The sequence below is a fragment of the Cottoperca gobio genome, chromosome 14 (assembly GCF_900634415.1).
Source record: "Cottoperca gobio chromosome 14, fCotGob3.1, whole genome shotgun sequence".
Lineage (NCBI taxonomy): Eukaryota > Metazoa > Chordata > Actinopteri > Perciformes > Bovichtidae > Cottoperca > Cottoperca gobio.
Window position 1 is genome coordinate 12,712,877 of NC_041368.1, and position 13,362 is coordinate 12,726,238.

Genomic DNA, 13,362 nt, shown 5'->3' on the forward strand with positions numbered 1-13,362 from the left:
GTAGCGAAACATTTTGTACATACATGTGTTGTTCCCAGTGGATGAATCCCCTGAACCTCTCTAGTACCACCGTGTACACAGGTACTCAACATAATGTGTGTGTGAATGCTGTACATTTTTGCAGTCTTGTATACCCTATTATTGTCGTACAACTAATTTAGGTTATGCAATTGTCTAACAGTGGCTGCAAGTACATGTGCAGGCTACTACTGAGTCAGAGTGAGCTGAATATTCATATGCTTCTTGCTCTTTTGTGGTTGCATAGTTCAACCATCCTCATGTTGCGGCTGCCCTTTAGTGTGCCGCTGATGGCCACTGGGTGGTTCCACTGGACCAGTTTGCTTCAGGCTGCTTTCAGAGTTCATGTTGAGGGAGGAGAGAGCAATACTCATTTATTTTCCCTCTAACATTTTCTCCTGATACCATCTTGTCAAAGCTGCAGGCTGCGGCTGCACCCAAAGGTTACAGAAAGTACCGTAATGTAAGAAGTAATAATAACAATATCAAACTAATGAAATATCTTCTTTTTTTAAGCTTTGCTTTTTTTTTTGCTTTTTAGGCAGCGGTGGAAGAAGTACTCAGAGCTTTTACTTAAGTAAATGTAGCAATACCACAGTGTAGAAATACTCTGTTACAAGTAAAAGTCCTGCATTCCACTCGGGCTTAAGTAAAAGTACAAAAGTATCAGCATCAAAATATACTTAGTGTACCAAAAGTAAAAGTACTCATTAGGCAGAATGGCCCGTTTCAGAGTGATATACTTTGTTGTACTATAATTATTAATGTGTTCAGCATTTCTTTGTATACTGCTGTGTAGTTTGTGAAGTTCCTCCCTGGATCAATACACTCTTATCTTAACCTGTAAGGATACATCTTACATTATTTGTTGATTTATATATTTTATTATTGATTTGAATCTACAAAGTAACTAAAATGATCAAATAAATGTTGTGGAGTAAAAAGCACAAAATTGTAGTGGAGTAAAAGTGGTGCATAAAAATACTCAAGTAACGTACAAGTAACTAAATATAATACTTAAGTACTGTAAAAGTACGTTGTTACTTTCCACCATTTTCTTAAGGTAATAGTGTGGCCTAGATGATTTGACCAAGGTGGGACACAGTCATACTGAACCTACATCTTATATACTGTCAATACAAAAATCAGGTTATTAACTGCAATAACATAACAGATGTAGACTAACTAACGAAAATAGCAATACTATTCAGGGCAGCACATACAATCAGACTCTCGTTTCCTTTTCTACGTGTAAACCAAAGATTTTTCTTTCTGGTTGCTATTTTTGCCATTTGTCTCTCAGTCTCCAGGGTTAGAGGACATGAGATTACCTAAAACTGCAGATGCAGGGACATCTCACCGTAGAACGTGGACGCAGTAGCGGATATCCTGGTTCCAAGGACAGGAAGACTGCTCTTCCTCTACCAACCCCCTCAGACATTGACATACGCATATAAACAACATACTCTGTGGCATTGTTAATGACATAACCACCCATTGCTCCTGCATTTGTTTAGCCAGCACACTAATGCCACAGACTCTTTGATCTTTTTTCCTTGTACCAACTGTTAAAATGCCCTTATTCTCTCTAAGGACTATATATCTACCCCTGTGAAGCAATAGTAAATAAACACAGCAGCATGAAATAATGAGTTTTCATATCAAAATTCTAATTTCCCTCTTTGAACTGAGCCTCTCTGGTTTCTTATCAGTCCCATGATAGCTGCTTTCCCCCACCAAATTAGGCGGTGCCCCCACCCCACCACCCCACCACCCCCATCCTCATTTCCTTATGTTTTCTGAAAGCCAAGCTCTGCTTTTCATCAAAAGGTCAAGGGCCAACCCTCTGTCATTCCTGCTTCTGAGACCAATCTTAAGCAACCCTGGCTCGGCTTGTTCCTTCTCATTTCAGAGCTCTGTGCTTTTTGGAGTATTTGAGGAGTCTAATTGTTCACACCCTTTATCAGTACAGTATAGTATGACAGACTGTAGCACGGCCTCATGGATGGATTACTGAACAGGTCTACCGGGCACAGGCCTAAAGGGGTCAGAACTGGCTGCCCCCCCCATACCGACAAAATGTCACTCAGAGACACATGAACCAACCAGGACGTGACTCAAAATGAGTGCAAAGAAACATAAAACGACTACAAAGAGACACAAAATGACAAAAAAAGATGCTAAACAGCTGCAAAGAGACACAAAGAGACTTCAAAGAGGCAAAAAGCAACTACAGACAAATGTTAAATGACCACAAAAAGACACAAAGCAACTACAAAGACACCCAAAATGACCACAAAGAGAGACAAAGCAACTACAAAGTGGAGCAAAGAGACTACAAAAAGTGTGAAAACAACCACAGATGCTATAAAAGCTACAAAAATACTAAAACAATTACAAAGGGACACATAAAACTAAAACACAGAGAGATGAGTAACAACTTCAAAGAGACAAAACAAAGTCAAAAAGAGGCTAAACAACTATAACGTCTGTGTGTTTCCCCTCTGTGCTGTAGAAGAGGTGGTGGGGCCTTTTGCATGTCTGTGCCCCGGGGTCCATTGTCTTATAATGTGCCCGTGCTGCCTACACTTTAGGTAACAGTCAGTCTTTAAGCCACAAATTGAGTTTACTGGCTGTATGAGAATTATTATTTAATATGAACGTCGATATAAAACAAGCTCATTTGTTTTGAATTTTGAAACCCACCTTTTCCGTTTTTGACAGTGGAGTAGAGAAAGTGCTCAGTTAGGTTGTAAAGTGTGGATTAGGCAGCATACCCTGACTCCTCTAATCTATCCAAATAAACACTCTTCCTCCCTCCCCCTGGTTCCAGGGGTTATCACAGAACCCCTCCACTGCTCCCCTGCTCAGACACTAGCAGCAGCCTTTAACACAGCACAGCCTGCTTTCTGTGCATTCGCATTAGAGGCAACACAGGATACACACTCACACACACACATGCGCACACTGGTCACCATTTACACACTCAATCATATCTCAAACTGGAGTCGGAGTGAGGAAACAGAATGTCAGGGAAGGAAGCGCTGAAGCCAGTGGGAAAGCAGGATTTGCCTCAAGTCTACAGAGCTCTTTTCTGACCCATTCGACAGGAGGTCTGAGGGAGACATTTTGATTCATAAAAGCAGGCAAATAGCTGATTATAGTTTTCAAAAAGCTTTTTAGATTTAGTTAAGTAGTTGAAACTTCACTCGGTTACCACTCACAAGATCTGGATTTTCAATCAGAGCTCTACAGGTTCTTTCAAAGCCGCATCATCTGCCGCCACCATCGAGCTGCGAGCTGCAGGAGGACACTTCACCAGGTTTACAGCAGAGTGAGTACAACAAACTCCATCATGTTTGTTTTTATAAAACCATGATAAAGAAACCAAAAAGTGCTCATCCTGAACTAACAAAATGACTCAGTTTAACTTGAATGTATGCAGTACATGATTCTGAACATGTTTCTTCACTAATATTATGATCATGGAGATTTAGTTTTGATTTTCTGAAGTTGATCCATCTGGAAATAAGAAGGCTGTTTTAATGACGTCATCAAAAGGCAAGTGTTTGAGCTGCTCCAGGATTGAATGAAGGACAGACCTGACTGAACAGACACTCACAAACAGTAAAAGCTTTTAAAAAAACAAACAGGAAACCTTTAAATCGGAATCTTCAGATTTGTATTGCTATTTATACAAAAAGCCACATAAATTCCCAAAACTGAAAAAAGTGTTTAAAATCATACGATGAATGAATGAATGCTGTTTTACAGGAGGGTTTCTCCTTAAGAAGCATCTCAAACAAGTGAGCAGATGATGGAAGAAGCGTACACATTTAGTGAACTTTAATTGAATTTAAATGATGTTGACAGACAGAACAAAAATGAAAGATTGCTTGTTATTGAACTCATGGTTATATAACATCAATATCGGTAACTGCTAACACACTCGAGAACGGAGGGAAATGGTGGAAGTTGGCCGTCATTTTCTCATTGAGTTTACAAAATAAAAGTAAAATCAGACATGGAAATAAAAGCTTACACTCTATCTACCATCAATGTGTGAAAAGAAAGTTGGAGCACAGCATTTGTTAGTTCAAAATTAAAGTCATAACATTGTTCTGACACTCTGATTAGTGGGATTTTCAGTTTTCCAGCTGTTCATTGTTCTGGGTCGTGGTTATGCTGGAGTTTAGAGGTGGGGTCAGTCGAGCCCCATTTCCTCGCACTTAGAGCTGTGCAGTTATCTGTGTTGACGTTCCACACCTCTCACCACATTATTTAAGGAACCCATTATTTCATGGATTAACATTCTTTTAGATCTTTTAAATCAGCGCATACAGAAAATAGACAACATATTTCATGAAAATCCTTTTTTAACAAAGTGCAGCATACTTGGCTCACACATACACAACACAACATCTCAATATTGTGAAACACAAATGGAGTTTATACAGACGTTCAGTCCTTACAGCAGGGTAATATTAAAGTAACTGCAATGCAGAATAATAATTATATATTTTCTTCCCCGCTGCATAGACTACAAGGAAAGATGAGTCTGTCATGGAACGGCACGCTTGAGAAGAATGTATCCGATCAGCCCCACACTGAGCCGGGCTCCCCCTCCAGAGCGGGGTCAGGGGTCGTGGTACCGCCTCCATACTCTCTGGGTGGCAGCGAAGCCGCTGAAACCCCCCTGGAGTTAAGGGGCTCACTAGACTGCTGGGCATGCTCGGTGCTGGTCACTGCACAGAATCTGATCATAGCGCTGATCAACGGCGGGCTGGCCAGCATCATCTTTGGCACCATCCTCACCCCTGCTCTTGTCATGATCATATTCGGCTTCCTCTGCCACTCTACGGTAACAATCTTTTTTTTTTGTCTGAAAGAAGTGTGAGCATACGCAGATTGACAACAAGACTGGTGCTTTGTCCAAATCCCATATTCCATACTAATAGAATACTGCTAGAGTCATGATGGATCTTTTCTAAAGTTAATATACAAGAAGTCCTTTGTACTAACAGGAAAGGATTTTGACTGTCAGTCAAACTGCACAAAGAGAAAGAAAAATGTTTTCCCTGACATTTGATACTGTTTCCAAAATTTAACTGGATCATCCTGGAGCATTCTTTTTTTTTTTTGCAGCTGTGACTAAGCTGCTCTGGTTCCTGTGTGTATACTTAATTACTCACTTCTCCACTGTGAACTTGGTTTTTGTCCCCAAAAAGAAGGCAAGCCCCCACAATGTAACTGTGTTAACACGCTGCCCCCCTCTCTCTCACACACACACACACACACACACACACACACACACACACACACACACACTCAAAACGAACTAGTTTGAGAGGTAGTTTTGTGTCCGTTACTCATTTTTACGCAGTCACATTGTGCAAACTCGCCTTCCTTTTGGAAACAAAATGCAAGTCCCCCTAACGTAAATGATTAAATCTTAAGGTGAAGATGGTTTAAGGTTAGGTTAGGGTTAATGTTACAAGTAGGATTAGTTAAGTAGTGGTTATGATTAGGGTATAGGTCTTCAAGAATGAATGTGTGTGTGTGTGTGTGTGAGTGTGTGTGTGTGTGTGTGTGTGTGTGTGTGTGTGTCCTCTATACTTTTTGCATCCATGCCCTCACTCCTTCATCCCCTCCTCCTCTCGCTCTCCAGGTGCAGCCCCACGGAACATCTCTGTATTGCTCAGACATGCTGGATGACGGCGGCTGCGTGGCTCTGCTGGTGGTGGGCTTTCTGCTGCTCACCCCTCTGCTGGTCCTGGCTCTTGCCGCCTACTGTCGCCTGGCCCGACACCTCCAGCTGGGAATGTGTTTCATTCCCTACAGCCGCGCCGTCTACAAGAACCTGCCCGCGTCCCGCCACAGGAGGGCTGATGCAGGAGGCTGCTGTGGCCAGCAGGGAGCTTCGGAGAGGGAGGGGAAGGGTAGTGTATGGGTGTAGGAGAGGAGAGGAGGGTTGTATATGGTTGTAATATGTATCCCTGTTTAATGATTTTTTATTTTTATGAAAAGCCATTGTAAAAAGCCATCTTATTTCATCATTTATAATGATTGTTTGGTAGTCAATATTGCTTTTTTAAAATACAATTTCAATGTATTAAATGTATTTTATACCTTTTTACAATAAAGTGTCACTCGACCTGCAAACTGAAACAGGATGGACTGTGAACTTCATTTAATAGTGGGTGAATTTTAAAGAAGTATAACTGAATATAGATTAAAGAGTAAAATATTTGTAACCCATTCAAAGTTTCATAAAACATCATTATTGTAAATCGTAGTTTGTGGATTTTGATTGTAGTATATGTGATCAAAGGCGTCTGAGTGTAAAGGTTTTGTCTTGTTATTTTATTACACAAACCTTTATGGGACAATGTTCCTTCAGCTGTTCTTTAGCTTTAGCACATGTTGTCTATTCTCATATGTCCAAACTTGTATTATTGTATAAAACTTATAACTGTAACTTTGAAAAAATGTTCTTGTCAAATCATAATTTGTTCAAAAGTAATATTACATTTCAAGTCAGCCACATAACTGATGTTTGTGTCAAAGAAAACCTTTCTCAAAGTTAGATTTATTTTTGACCTTCACCTACCTCTACTGGTGACTGTTAGTAATTGCATATTATTGCCACTTCTATACAATACATTGACTTGTATTTTAACTTTCTTAATAATGTACTTCATGAAAAATACCTTTATTATTATATTTTCTAAGCAGTATCTTGAAATGTTGTCAATAATGTGATCTAGTGTGTGATGGATATTTATGTTCAGCCAGTAATTATGAGTACTGGACTCTGGCCCTTAGGAGATAGTGTAGTATTGGTCATTATATGTTTTAAGAATATACACACGTGGATACACAATTTGATGCAGTTCTTATGTTAAAAGATGAATACAGTTAAAACAACAAAGTTGCCTTAGCAATACAGTAGTTTATCTTGAGTGTTATTAGCCTTCAAATTATTAGGTGGGATCAGAGACACAGTTGGAGTTAGCGCTGCAGAGTTATAAATAAGTATGCATTCAAACCATTTGAAAGATATATAAAACCTTTATTCATATAATTTACAAAGGTAGACAAGGTTTGGCAAGGGTGTGAATAAAAATATTTGTATTTCTTAAAAATGTCGGATGAAACTGTTGTTATGTTTTCTGTAATACTTTAATAGGTCTGTATTTCACATTTGTCTAGATTTGTGTGTTTGATATGTCGTCTAAATGTCCTGGCCTTTACAGATGTGTGGCATTAACATGGTTGCTTGCTGATGTTCACTAATAATTTGTGATGAGGTGGTTTGTACGGAGCTGTGAAAGCACCGGGTTCCAGGGTACCACGTCCGTCTTCGCCAACTTGACCCATGATAATGTAGTTGGCACCTATCGGAAGAAATGACCAGAAAGTTTAATCAGTATCATATTTTTGAGTAAATGAAATTGCGTATAAAATGTGTATCACAATTGTGTGTGTGTGTGTGTGTGTGTGTGTGTGTGTGTGTGTGTGTGTGTGTAAATACAAGATACCTCTGCGGAGCAACGGGCACTTCTTGCACTGTGACACCAGTTTAACCGACATGTTCTCTCCGATTTGCGTAATTGTTAGTCGACCTGCCTTGTAGGCCTTAGTGAGGGAGATGCTAATAAGAAGACTGCCTCGGGGACCGGGGGAAAGAGAGTTCACCTTCCCGGTTATCACTGCAAATAAGGAGGGCTCAGTCAGAACACAACATCGGATCGGTTACTTGTTGCATATTGAAACGGTTGGAAACTTACCAAATTCACTGGCACAGAAACTGGTCTTGATGGTTCCGTCTCTTTTACAGGCTTTGGCACACAGAGGGTTTTGATGGACTAAAAGCATAAAGAATGCATAAAAGATGTCACTTAGATCATCTGCACAACAGAAGCGTAGCGTGCACATGACATCACCCACCAGGCCTCTTTGGTCTTGTCCCGTCATTCCCTGTGGTGCCTTGTCCACGGCCTTTCGTGGGTTTCACTGGTTTGGGTTTAGATGGCACATATTTGGCGGTGGGGACGGGTGGCTGTGTGGTGGCGGCAGGACGTTTAGGTGCAGCCGGTTTCACTGCAGGCCTTGAGGGGATGGACCTTGTGTCGGCTCCTGAGTCGAATGTTAAAATCTGAGAACCACGTGGGACGCTGGTATAGTCGGCAAAGAATCCGTCAGATGTCACACTGAGGTCAGACACAAATTGGACCAGTAGCACATTGCCGCTGGTAATGAAGGGCCTGGACAAGAGACAAAAAGAAGATGAAGTGGAAAATTAAAGGTATACTTCACCCACAAAATTACCATTTGTATTTCAATTACTCAACCTGTGTTACCATGAATTCTTGAAAACAGAGAAAAGTCTTGATGAATTGAAGTAAATGGGGGCCGCCTTTAACAGCAAAACCTTTTATAAACAACACTTTGGACTTTAGTAGAGCGCCTGCACAAGTGTGAGACTGTTTATGCAGAACTGTTTTAAATAGTATGGTTTTAGCAAAGTGTGTGTTTGCGAATTAGTGAGCACACGACTGCATAAATGAGACTTTTCTACAGTTTTGAATTCTTAGTTCATCGTGGAGACCTGCGAAGTCTTCAAGAATTCAAGGTAACACGGTGTGAGTAATTGATATACAAATGGTTACATTGCAGATGAAGTATTCCTCTAAGAGTACTCATTTCAAAATAACCTTAAAGGCCAACAAACACCTTTAGAGATATCTGTCACTCACTGTGGGGCCCGATCGCCACAGTATCTTCCAATCAGCCTCGAATCATCTTTCGTTCCACCGTTGAAGAACGCCACATAGTCAAACCGACAATAGGCGTCAGCTTCCAAGACGAATTTACCAAACTTCACCTGGATTACCTGGTACCCAAACAGAAAGAGAAATAACACTTTAAATGATCACTCAAACAGTTGTATTTCATGGTGTGTTTGTAGAGACTTGTAAAATGTTAAGAGTGAAGGTGCTGCCGACCATATCAGGCTCCACAGTGATGAGCCAGGAGCAGCTGGTTCCTGCAGGGTATTTGTTGTCAGGCCAGTTGGGCGTCTTTATCTCTCCCTGGTCCTTTGTCATCCTTCCCCCACAGAACTGGTGGTCTGAAACAAGTCGTACACACTCCATGAGAATGACAACAGTAGACTGTAAGAAGTATGTTGACGTACTGATTTTGAAATTACTTTAAAAAAAAAAGACTTACTGTGCCATTCTATGACATTTTCTAGAATATTTTTCGACACAACATATTATGACTTTTTAATGTATTTTTTATATATTATATATATATTTTTTTTATATATTTCTTTCACTTTTTTGTGACATGTTTATGGCATACTATACTATATCTTTTTCATATTTTTCGTCATTGACATATTACTTTTTAAAAAAAAAGAAAATCGAAAACTCTACTTTGACTTTTCATGATATCTTTTGACATACTAAACTATGATTATTTTTCTACTTCCTATACTTTCACTTTTTCTATAATATTTTTCAACCTGTGAATTCTTCATATTTTTCGATAAAGTACACTATCACTTTCTTTTGGCATACGATACATTGACATTGAATTTTTTGTACCCTGGTTATGACTTTTATCATAAAAGACTATACTATGACTTTAAAAAATAATAATGATTTCTAGATATTTTTCTTAATACTATTCTATGACTTTTTGGCCATATTATACTATCACTTTTTTCTTTTTTTTGACATGCTTGACATGCTTTATACATATATTATTATTATTATACTTAGTATAGTATGTCAAAACATATCATAAAAAGGTTATAGTATAGCATGTAATCAAACTTTTATTTTAAAGTCATAGTATAGTATACCATAAAAAATGTCGTGGCATAGTGTACCATAAACATATCATAGTATAGTATATTATAACAAATGTCAAAAAGAAAGTCAGTGTAAAACGTCATAGTATAGAATGTCATAAAAAAAATGCCACAAAAGATGTCATAGTATATACATTATGTCATAATAAATGCCTTTAAAAAGTAGTATAAATAGTATAGTATAAAATAGAATGAATAATATTTCTGACCACGTACCATCTACATATGGTTTGGCTCCACTGAAATAGGCCACAAACCCTCTGCCCTGTGTCTCAGCATCAGACGCCATCTCTAGCATCATGGTGTTTGTGGTAGAAATAAGAGCGCCAGGACGGAAAGTTCCACAAAAGCGGCCTAGTTTTTGCACCAAGTTGGAATGGCCATTGTAAACATCCAGATAATCATAGCGACATTGTGAGTCAGCCTCCAGGTCAAAAATTCGGAAAGTGAGCATGACTACATTTCCCTCTGGGACCTGGAAAACAAAGAGGTTGTAGCCTATATGAATCAGACACAGAGACACTGACAGGAAAGGGATCCGTTTTTAGACATGTTGCAGGATAAGTGACTCACGGTGATACGCCAGGTACATTTGCTGTTGGGTTTGTAGAAGCTCGGGAACCCCTCACTGCCAACAAAGCCTGAGTCTGTGACCAGGTCTCCCCCACAGTAGAACACAGGCCTGTGGTGAAGGAAACACAGTGGGGAGAAAAGATCATGGGCAGAACTAATGGCATTATATGTCTTTGAGACAATATAAGTACATTAATACAATCCCATACCCCCTTACAGTGACATAATTTACAGTGTAGGCCTACTGCTAAGTAAATAAGAATTGTCATAATCTGACTGTCAGACCACAAGTTGTTGCTACATTTATTGTTGCATTTTATTTCCCCTGTTTAAATATGTATTTAGATGACCTTAGTACAAGCAAGTAAAATAAATGAAAAAAGAAACCTGTTTAAGCCCTCATTTATTCATACTCATTCATCTAAATCATGAAATATTAAACCCAAAAATAGATGTGAGGCCTCACTTTATTTGATAAGTCAAGTGTTGATACTAACTGTTATGTATGGAGTGCCAAAGTGTAGCCTATAGCTTATTAAAGAAATACATGAGTGTTTATAAAATAAATAGTTCATGAATGAATTGTGCAAAATAAAACATATATTATAGAATCATTTTTGAAATTATAATTTATTTGTTGAATAATTAAAACTTCTATTCGAGTAGGCCTACATTTGTATAGCTTTTCTAACTAGCTAGGCGGTGTTTGTGGTTTATTACAGCTCTGTAAACTGGTTTATTCAGCGTTACCTCTGCAGTATTTTGATTGTAAATATGTCTTTCTCTGTGTCCGCTCTGGCCAACAGGAGCTAGCTAACAATGCTGACACTGGCTCTTCACGTTAATACTGAGTAGGCCTAATATTCTAAGTTCACAAGTCGTCCTAGCTAGTTAGCCGGCTAGAAAGGTAGCATGAGAAGCCTTGATAAGCTAACGTTAGGGCTTGAGAGCTAAAGAGGTTTAGTTACTGTGTGAATTACTTAATTAAGCATTTTTGTTGCTCGAGCTAACAGGAGCTAACTTCTGTAATTTGTCAGTTGTTGAGCTAGCTTGGTTAAGAGAGGCAGGGGACATGTGATTAGCTGAAAGGGGAGGGGGGTGGTGACAACACAACTGTTCTGAAAAGTGACATGAAATAAAACTTGATATAAAAATGTATATGTTATTGGGAACAATTGCATTAAAAACTGTTAATTAATTATGTACATTTTATTTTATAATAATGTCTGAGAGTTTTAAGAATTTCTTCAATTGTTTCAAAAATAGTTTGTTCATTATCTTTGTCTTATTCATATTTTCATACAACACAGTAATGAAAAGAGTTTCAGCTTTTATGGGTTAGAGTTTATTTTCGGGATTATAGTTTTAAATAATTTTAAAGGTTCTGGTTGCAGTCCAGGTTGAGGTTAGGCTTTCCAGAGTTTACAAAGAGACAGCAAATTGTCTGAAATCATCAAAAGTAACACATTGTTGATTGTTTTGTTACCTGATTTTCAGGTATCAAGAATGATCTATCAGAGGAAAGTGTTGTCAACTTCCATACAAACATAACAAAGCTCAATACATGAGCATCCACATTCTTAACTTTATGTTGAAATGCACCGAAAACCTTTGACAAATTATCATGAAGAGTTTAGTGATGTCGGCTGGTTACTTGTAGGGGTTTCTGTATAGCTACTAACGATAAATGAAGTTATGCCACACACAGCTCACAACTGATGAGTGTCATAGAGGGTGCCAGGAAAGAAATATGTAGCTCCATTTTCGGATGTAGCTGACAAGCACATTTTACAGCTGACTGACTAATCCAACAACCTCATGGTGCTACTTTCTGTTATAAATTATGTTGCTTTCCAAACACTCAAAGAGCTCACTGACTGTCGAAACGAAGATGTCCTATTTCAGGCTGTTGTCATCTGGGATAAATAAGACCCATTTGTTTACTTGTGAGACAAAGAACACCTCATGCTTGTTATTACGAAGTTGCAAATTTCACAGATATTTAGAGCTTGTGGTGTGTTGTTTCTGGCTCATCTGTGAAAAAGATGCTGTTTACATTTTCCATGATATTTCACAAGAAGTAAGAAAGTTAGAAAAACATTTGTCAGCCCCCCCCCCGTTCTGAAGTAGTAAACATATACTTAGACGCAGTGGAAAAACAGTTTCCCACCAACTACAAGCTCAGACAGCAGAACCCCAGCAAAGTCAGACGCTTGCTGATTAGAGTCAAGATGTCCGGAGCCAGAGCCAAGTTGTTCCGATTCGACCCCACAGGCACAACCAAAAGCATTAACATCTGTGTCGGCTCAGCCACTGCAGACTCAGCATGCCTCACATCATGAGCCAAAAACCAACAGGACAACTCTGTGCCCAATCAAACAGTGAACTGGAAAGAATGTGCTTACCGAGACAGGAAGGAATTCAGAGTGTTTTAGTCCTAAAGTTAAAGGCTTGTGTGAACTCAATTAGTTTTCAAACTAAGAATAGTAGCCTGAAGTCACGTAAATGAAGATTATAGTTTATTTTTAAGAGGACTCTGTCCACGACACATTTCTCAAGCATTCTCCTCACCTGGTGTGGTTGGTCTGCTGAGCCTTTGTCCATCCTAAACTCAGAGACAGGAACAAGGAGAGACCCCAGATGCAGTCCACATTCATCATGATGCAGCGTGCACACAAAGCGAAGCAGACTGTTACAGAAAAGAGAGATGGTAGCAGGAGGCAAGAGGGGAAAGATAAGGGGGGAGGCCGCTTGCTCGGGCTGGGCGGAGAGTATGAAGGAGGGGGGAGAGACTTCTAGAATGGATGAAGAGACGGACAGAGATGCTGAAAGGACAGCAGCAGTGACAAGGAGCCATGAGAGGGGGATGACGTGAGTGGGGAGGGAGG

The 13,362-nt window shown here is 39.3% G+C and overlaps 2 protein-coding genes across 2 annotated transcripts; one reads left to right on the forward strand and one right to left on the reverse strand.

The window, feature by feature from the left end:
* The first annotated feature begins 2,909 nt into the window (after nucleotides 1-2,909).
* tmem88a (transmembrane protein 88 a) lies at nucleotides 2,910-6,276 on the forward strand. The gene is made up of 3 exons (XM_029448732.1): nucleotides 2,910-3,352; nucleotides 4,558-4,879; nucleotides 5,687-6,276. Exons 2-3 carry the CDS (start codon nucleotides 4,571-4,573, stop codon nucleotides 5,972-5,974), a joined length of 597 nt encoding a protein of 198 aa, XP_029304592.1. The 5' UTR covers nucleotides 2,910-3,352; nucleotides 4,558-4,570; the 3' UTR covers nucleotides 5,975-6,276.
* Nucleotides 6,277-7,069: 793 nt separating this feature from the next.
* On the reverse strand, nucleotides 7,070-13,201 carry pcolcea (procollagen C-endopeptidase enhancer a). Its single transcript, XM_029448729.1, has 9 exons — nucleotides 13,046-13,201; nucleotides 10,475-10,583; nucleotides 10,118-10,376; nucleotides 9,027-9,151; nucleotides 8,778-8,914; nucleotides 7,969-8,285; nucleotides 7,809-7,886; nucleotides 7,560-7,730; nucleotides 7,070-7,415 (listed from the first exon to the last, which is right to left on the reverse strand). The coding sequence occupies exons 1-9, from the start codon at nucleotides 13,132-13,134 to the stop codon at nucleotides 7,285-7,287; spliced, it is 1,416 nt and encodes a 471-aa protein (XP_029304589.1). The 5' UTR covers nucleotides 13,135-13,201; the 3' UTR covers nucleotides 7,070-7,284.
* Nucleotides 13,202-13,362: the final 161 nt, after the last annotated feature.

Excerpts from the sequence above, each read along its gene's own strand:
- tmem88a (XM_029448732.1), top strand. The coding sequence starts at position 4,571 with ATGAGTCTGTCATGGAACGGCACGCTTGAGAAGAATGTATCCGATCAG. Across the intron at positions 4,880-5,686 it reads GCTTCCTCTGCCACTCTACG|GTGCAGCCCCACGGAACATC; the intron begins GTAACAATCTTT and ends CTCGCTCTCCAG.
- pcolcea (XM_029448729.1), bottom strand. The coding sequence starts at position 13,134 with ATGATGAATGTGGACTGCATCTGGGGTCTCTCCTTGTTCCTGTCTCTG. Across the intron at positions 7,887-7,968 it reads GACAAGACCAAAGAGGCCTG|TCCATCAAAACCCTCTGTGT; the intron begins GTGGGTGATGTC and ends TTATGCTTTTAG. Across the intron at positions 7,731-7,808 it reads TTTCTGTGCCAGTGAATTTG|TGATAACCGGGAAGGTGAAC; the intron begins GTAAGTTTCCAA and ends CCTTATTTGCAG.